Source organism: Papaver somniferum, chromosome 6, assembly GCF_003573695.1.
Source record: "Papaver somniferum cultivar HN1 chromosome 6, ASM357369v1, whole genome shotgun sequence".
Lineage (NCBI taxonomy): Eukaryota > Viridiplantae > Streptophyta > Magnoliopsida > Ranunculales > Papaveraceae > Papaver > Papaver somniferum.
The window spans coordinates 18,978,500-18,986,576 of NC_039363.1; the positions used below are offsets into that span (position 1 = coordinate 18,978,500).

Here is an 8,077-nt window from a genome sequence, read left to right on the forward strand (position 1 = left end):
GACATTTTATGGGAGAGAGTGTTTTTTGAAATTGTGCTTAATCGCCATATCTTTGTGGGGAGTGCGGCTGTGGAGTATTTTAGGGGTTATCTTGTATCTTTATAAACTTCTTGATGAATGCATTTAGTTTCGGCTGTATGATTGCATCTAAATTTGTTGGTATGTTAATAAACCTTTGGTCATGAAGCATCTCCGTGGAAATTTCATTAGGATCCCACTAATTTGTGTACTTTTGCCAATTTTATTGACAAAAAGGGGGAGAATTAATGTGTAAATACATATGGTTTACGAATCATTATGTAAAGGGGAGTGGTTTTCATGTTGAGATAAAGTATTGACTAAGGGGGAGTGATACATATCACCATAGTATTGTTGTCAAAGTTGTGATACAATTGAACTTTGATGTTGCGTAGTAATACTATGACACTGTATAACAATGATTGAGAGCATTTGTTTTCTCATCGTTATAGATACGGATCTTCAACAACTATTAGACTGAACTTACAACCTTTGGAATCATGGAGTACTTAGAAGTGGCGAAGATTTCGAGTCTTGTTGAAGATGCCAAGGAGATCAAGCATGTGGATGATGAAGCTTCAATTTTTTATTTATTTTGTAATCCATATGTATTGATAGTTTTCATTAAAATTGACAAAAGGATAGATTTTTAGAGCATTGCTCGGTCGAACTCGCATGTGTTGTTATCTCAAGCATGTTTTTCAATGTTAGTGATCAAAACTATAAGTCTTGATTTCTAGCCTATTTATAGATGTCTCGGACTAGGACATAGATAATGTAGTTGAGCTTAGATATCTCGGCGTTCATCATTTGAAGACGAAGAACTACTAAGGGGATCTTGTGAAACTTCATCAATAAAAGGTATGTGGAGACTTAAACTCATCTATCACTTGGAAAGTCTATTTCTACTCTATATCCTATATTGAGACATAAGTCGTATTATGATATAGTTTTCTATTATGCACATTTGAGATTTCGAGCTGAGTTTATCTCGCTTATATCTTTCTCGAAATATGTGTTGGAAAGCTTTCTCTTTAGCCATGTTCATCTTACATTCGTGACTAAAGTCCGAATAAGATCATATGAAAATTGTCGAGTTACATCTAACATGGTTTGTATGATACAATCATTAGGTGTTGCCTTGGAAAGTTTCATTATGATAATTTCAATAACTTGAAAATCGCTTTGACGAAAAATAATTTGTGAACAACAACTATATAACGTCCTCTAAGAAAGTTTCAATGATTGAAATTAAGAGTTGATGATGTAACCATCTTTGGATATAAGCATATATAGTGTGTTCGCACATTAGTGTATAAATCCATATATCGGGAACCAAGTGTATGCATATATGTGTATACAAAATTGGTGAAGGAGACATCATAAGTATCCGTACCCGTATGCATACTGGTAGAAGTTTTCGAACCGAAAATATCAGTTGTGTTTAGGAATTATAAACTCCTAAACTAGTCACATTAAGTATGTGTACCCGTACGGGAGGTGCTCGTTGTTCTGTGAAACCCGACTTCAACCATCTTAATGTCCCCATTTGGGGTTCGTTTCTCAAATCTTGAGGTCTAAATATGAAGTGTAGTTTCCAGTTTTGAGAGATGTGGGACTAAATCTTTCTCTTTGGCACGTGCTTTTGGCAGATCTTTAGAAGGCCACACCAAACCAAAAGAGAAAGAGAAGAAGAGGATTGCATGACCCCTTGCCAGTTACCAACTCCCGTACTCATAATCCCAAATGATCTTCTCTGAATCCTTTGTTTTGGATTGACGGAGTGAACACCTGGAACTTACCGGAGACGGCATAGTATTGAGTAAAAAAACCTCCAAATAAGTGCCAACTTTTGAAGATGCAGTACCTGATGGGTTGACGACTTCACTGCTTTTCTGTTAGATTCATCTGAATGCTGATTTTTATGCTTCACGGATGTGATAGCAACCCGTCTGTATTAGTATTGAGGATTCAAAAACTTATGAAACCTTTATTGCGCAGTTTATATTGCTTCTAGGGTATAGAAACAACAGACTTTTCTTGACACACAATTCACGGTACTTCCGTATATATAACAGTTTACCTCGCAAGACCCAAAATTTTCGTAACCCGGCATGTTTACCTGTTGATTAGCCTATCGCCGAAGTGGTAGGAACTTCACCATAGCCTTGGTTTTCATGGATTTGTTGTAGTCTGCAATGGTCAAGGGCCATGAATTTCTTACGAGTACCTTCTTTTTTTTTTTTTTTTTTTTTTTTTTTTTTTGAGATAGTTATAGCGATCACCCCAAGGCCGTGGCAACACCTCATCCAAGCGCACGTGACACGTATACAATGCCACGTGTATAAACATAATTATCGGCGCCACGGTGAAACATAAAGATAATTTTTAGTCTAAGACGAGAATTAGATTAGAATATGATTTAAATCTAAAGACAGAGTAAATTATTGTGTGATGCACTGGCGGATTCAAGCTTACATGAGACGGTGAGATGTGAATAATGTGGAAACAGGCCAACAAGCTCCAAGACCAGTTCTTGAATACGTGAACTTGAAATTCCTTTCAACTGACATCAACCTGAATAACAAAACCAGTTCCAATGTGCGAACGAGACGAGGACAATTTTGAAGTGTTTCAACTTACTTTAGAAGTTCGAGGTCAACGTCATTTTTCAGATTCATGCATCACTCAATTTCTCTAGAATAGGACATATAAAGCCTTAGAGTATATGTTAAGGTAAGTTAAAGACTTTAGTGTACAAACACTCTTTTCTGTTTCTAGGTACTTTCCAAGGCAATGTTAATATTAGTTCTTATATTCAGAATCGCTCTACTCTTCCTCCCTGCCAGAGTGTAATGTAGTGTGGCGGTGTGTTTTTGTTTATAGAGTTTGTAATAAACCAGCTGATGCCTTAGCTAAGGCTGCTAGAAAACATAATATCAATGGGGAATGGTCCACCTGACTTATTAATTTCTCACTTGGATCATGATGTAAGATCAGTTTCAATGTAATAAAGTGTGCTTTGTTTTAAACAAAAAAACAAAGAAGAGGATGTAGTCTATAATACCATATGAGAACATTTAAAGATGTGGTGAAGCATGCTAAATCAATTACATAAATAAGAGATGATTAGACTGAAGATTCATTCAACATACTTTAGAATGCAGATACTTTGAAGTAAAGACACTATGATTAATAAGAACAAATAATAATATTCATTACCAAGTTAAACATGAAAATTCAAATGCTCAAACACAAACCACATATATACACTGGTTACTTCCAACTTCATACCTAGATTACACAAATACAGTAGAGATGGGCTAGATCAGAACCCCCATTTATTTTCAGCTTTTCTCGGACTAATCTTTTTGAACTTCAAAGACAGCACTGAATGTAGTAATAGCAAGCCTTATCCTTGCCTCTATGTATTGTTGCAGTTCTGTCCATCATCAGCACCTCCCTCAGCAAGGCTAAGTGAAAGAAATAAACTTTAACTCCCACAAGCTATGCATTCATCTCGGTTCTCTAATGAACAAACCATTTGTGCCATCTTAGAAGTAAGGTCGTCATCCACCACAACAGGTTTGTCCTGTATAAGAGAAATCGCATAAATATAATGCCACTAATTATAATAAAAAGGAAAGATGAACTGGCGCTAAGAATAAAACTGAAACATGAAGAGGAAATAAAAGGTTCGAATCATCCTTACCTTTAGCATATTTGTATCGACAGTAAACTTTATGGCATCAGCTGCAGCACGTGATCTTAGATAGTACATCCCGGTTTTCAGACCCTGAAATAACCAAATAATCGTTAGGCAATTAAACAGAAAACAGTATTATTCCAAATCTCAGATTAACATGATTAATACCTTGGACCAGGCATGGAAGTGCAAGGAAGTAAGTTTTCCAAAATTAGGTTGATCCATGTGGATGTTTAGGCTCTGACTCTGATCAATGTAGCACCCACGATCAACAGCCATGTCAACCAAAGTCCTTTGCTTAATCTCCCAAACAGTCCTGCAATCATTCATTGCACATCTTGATAAGGAACAAGGAAACAAAGATATATATCAAATATTGTAGAAGTAAAATATCGTGTCCATACTTGTAAATAGCTTTGAGGTCATCAGGAATAGCTGACATCTTGACTATTGAACCATCCTCATAAATTATCTTATTCTTCAAGGAAGGAGACCAGAGACCCATTTCAGTTAGGTCATGGAGAAGGTGTTTGTTCACTATAACAAATTCACCGCTGAAAATGGACAAGCAAGAGATGAGAACTTATTTACATTATTCTACTATTGTAAGCACTACTGATTCAAATTGAGTGCAATGAGAAGGAAAATACAAACCTTAAAACTCTGCGGCTATAGATATTGGAGGTATATGGCTCAAAGCATTCATTGTTGCCAAGAATCTGGCTGGTTGAAGCAGTAGGCATGGGTGCCACAAGTAGAGAGTTTCTAATTCCATTCTTGGATATCATTTCCCTTAGGGCAGTCCAATCCCACCTATCTGATCCTGCTACACCCCACATGTCATGCTGAAGAACTCCCTTGCTGACAGGACATCCTTGGTATGACTCGTACGTGCCTTCTACTGCAGCCAGCTCAGAAGAAGCTTTCAACGCATGGTAGTATATAGTCTCAAATATATCTTTATTCAACTGCTGAGCCTCTGGAGAATCAAATGGCATTCCAAGCAAAATGAAGGCATCAGCAAGACCCTGTACTCCAATCCCAATGGGCCTGTGTCGTAAATTTGAGTTCTTTGCAGTTTCAACCGGATAGTAATTAACATCAATTACTTTATTGAGATTCTTAGTAACAATTGAAGTAACCTGTCAAAATAGAAAATAGAACAGAGTGTTTATATCCCTTAAAAAGAGAAAATATAATACTGCTATAAGAAGTTGCACCAGTTTATCATTCCCTAAAAACACTATTCATATTCATATAATCAAAATTTGCTTATCATTAATCAAGTACAAGACGACACTTGAGAGCCACTTTATTAGTCAATGGGTTGCATATGAAAAAACATAACTCTACCAAAATATGGTTACTGCCTAAAGATTATGGAAATTATACCTCTGCTAACTTGTCAAAATCAAAATAACGACTTTTTGAACCTCTACTTCCAACCAGCTTAGATGGATGTGACTCAATTGGAACACCCTGTTCCAAAACACGAGTAATTAGGAAAATTTTGAAAGTAAACAGCAGGTGAAGCAAAAAGATGATGCATGTGGAAAAAAAAAAGTCTTCATCCCACCTTTTCTCTTACAAATCGTGGAAGTGCAATAGATGCCAAATTGCAAACAGCAGTTTCAGTGGGACTTGTGTACTCAATAATCTCTGTACACAAGTTTGAGGACTTAATAGTCCCGAGATTTTGCTGGTTGCTTTTTCTATTGCAAGTGTCCTGAAATTGAAAAGATAAATTAGAAGCAGAAAACCAAGGCTATAGGCCTATAAATAGTTGAGGGACTCTGTTTACTTTCAGCCTAAAATACCTTGAACAGCATGTAAGGGGTTCCAGTTTCTATCTGGGCTTTCAAAATTTCAAACCACAAGTTCTGTGCTGAGACAACCTTCTTTGCCTTTCCCTGAGTTTGAAATGTTGTGATCAGAAACCAGTGTAACTCAATCAAACATTCATGCCTGAAACAGTAAACTGAAATTACCTCTCTCTCATATCGCGTGTACAGATCCTCAAACTCCTGACCCCAACAATCAGCCATACCTGGAGCTTCATTAGGGCAAAACAAAGACCACTGTCCATTTTCTTCAACTCTTTTCATAAAGAGGTCTGGAACCCAAAGAGCATAAAACAAATCACGAGCTCGTTGTTCTTCCTGCACAAGTACAATAAGTATTAATTAATGTATGATCCCCATTGGCCTTCACAGCTAAAACAGATAGATATTTGCGAAGAAAATCTTAGAAAAGTGTGCAAATGTTGACAGAAGATGAATTCAACAAACTGTCCAACCATACCTTTCCATGATTCTTCCTTAGATCCAGGAACTCAAAAATATCAGCATGCCATGGCTCCAGATAAACAGCAAATGCACCTAAATGAATAGTTGATAATAACTTTTAATAGAGTCACACTGGATAAAAACTCAGGGTTAACAAGTATGGAGTCAACAACAGAAACCTATATATATATATATGCCCATTTAAGTACATGTACAGGAGGCTAACACAAGAAAGTACATCGAGGCGGAAGACCATTACCTTTCCTCTTGCCACCTCCTTGATCAACATAACGGGCAGTGTCGTTGAATACTCGTAGCATTGGAACAATTCCGTTAGATGTTCCATTAGTACCACGGATATAACTACTAGTAGCACGGATGTTGTGTACAGAAACTCCAATTCCTCCAGCAGATTTACTAATAACAGCACACTCTTTCAAAGTATCATATATTCCTTCAATACTGTCCTCTTTCATGCACACAAGGAAGCAGCTACTCAACTACAAATTCCAATAAAATCTCAATCAGTACCACAAAATTAAATCTTAATATCGAAATAATAAACAAAAAATTGTATGACATACTTGAGGCCTTGGTGTCCCTGCATTGAAAAGAGTAGGAGAAGCATGGGTGAACCAACGCTGTGACATAAGATGGTATGTTTTGAGAACAGAATCAATATTGTCTTTGTGGATTCCGACAGCAACCCTCATCAACATATGTTGTGGTCTTTCTACCACCTTCCCTTGAACCTTCAACAGGTAGGATCTTTCCAGGGTTTTGAAACCAAAATAGTCATAGTCAAAATCTCTGTCATATATGATCTCACTGTCCAGGAGCTCAGCATTCTGGAACCAAAAAACAACAAAGGAGATAAGAGATCCATCAAACTGTAAAACAAGCTGCACAATGACCCTTAAATAGAATAAACAGACAGTTAGAAGGTTTAACCTTCAATTAACTTTACAAACTTAGCCCAGTACTCTTTTAACTAGGTCTCCTGAACAGTGACAAAACCCTTCAGTTTCTTTTCAGAATACAAACAAGGTATAATAGTTTTGGTTAGGGCATGATTTTTCTTCTCAAATAAAATGAAACAGTTCCAACCTATATCATGGGATAAACAAGATCATATAGAGACAGAACAAAATCGTAATTCATAAACAGATTAACCCATAATCATGCTTTAATCTAACAATGAAATGGACATTTACCTTCAACAAAAGAAACATAAACCATATAATTTTTACGAAATCGACAAATCAATCAGACAAAATTACCTTCATGATTATATCATAAACATCATCAGCAATAAGAGGAGCCTTCAATCCGGAACCATCATTGACATGCTTGTACATGTCCTTAATCCTAAAAACAACCACATAATCTCAAATTAAAACCCTATAATCAAACAAAAACGACCGATCTAATTGATAATCTCAGTAATTAACCAAATTAGGTCATAAAAATTACTCACGTCTCAGAAAACGACTTCTTGGTATTCTTATGCAGATTCGAAACAACAATCCTCGCCGCCAACTACACCAAAAACCAATAAACTCATCAGATCTAGTCACAGACAACCCCAAAACGCAAAAACAAGAGAGACCCAGAGAATAAAATCACATACCGAAGCGTAATCTGGATGATTAGCAGTCATGGCGGCAGCAGTTTCAGCAGCAAGTTCGTCAAGTTGACTGGTAGTAACACCTTTGTAAACACCAGCACATACTTTCTGTGCAACAAGAACTGGATCGCAGTGTTCAACGCTAAGACCATAACTTAGTTTCTTCAATCTCGCTGTGATTTTATCGAAATGAACCGTCTCTTGACGACCATCTCTCTTAACAACATACATCTTTATCTAAGAAATGAAAATAATTCTTCAGTGGAGAATTTTGTCGAACACCCTGTAGGCGGAGATGAGGAGGAAGAAGAGGGAGGATGAGGATGAGTTTTTTCTGTTTTGGGGTCTCTTAGGGTTAGGTTTATATTAAAGATAAAAAGATATTTTTAATTTTTGAAATTCATTTCGGAATTTCCCTCTTTAATTTTTGGAGGGCTTTTT

At 36.6% G+C, this 8,077-nt stretch overlaps 1 protein-coding gene across 1 annotated transcript; it reads right to left on the minus strand.

Annotated features, from left to right (window-relative positions):
* Positions 1 to 3,189: 3,189 nt before the first annotated feature.
* LOC113287118 (ribonucleoside-diphosphate reductase large subunit-like) lies at positions 3,190 to 7,867 on the minus strand. Its single transcript, XM_026535795.1, has 15 exons — positions 7,640 to 7,867; positions 7,487 to 7,548; positions 7,290 to 7,377; positions 6,594 to 6,857; positions 6,269 to 6,509; positions 6,026 to 6,102; positions 5,713 to 5,883; positions 5,542 to 5,634; positions 5,301 to 5,450; positions 5,117 to 5,203; positions 4,379 to 4,866; positions 4,129 to 4,278; positions 3,893 to 4,040; positions 3,731 to 3,814; positions 3,190 to 3,610 (listed from the first exon to the last, which is right to left on the minus strand). Exons 1-15 carry the CDS (start codon positions 7,865 to 7,867, stop codon positions 3,512 to 3,514), a joined length of 2,430 nt encoding a protein of 809 aa, XP_026391580.1. The 3' UTR covers positions 3,190 to 3,511.
* Positions 7,868 to 8,077: the final 210 nt, after the last annotated feature.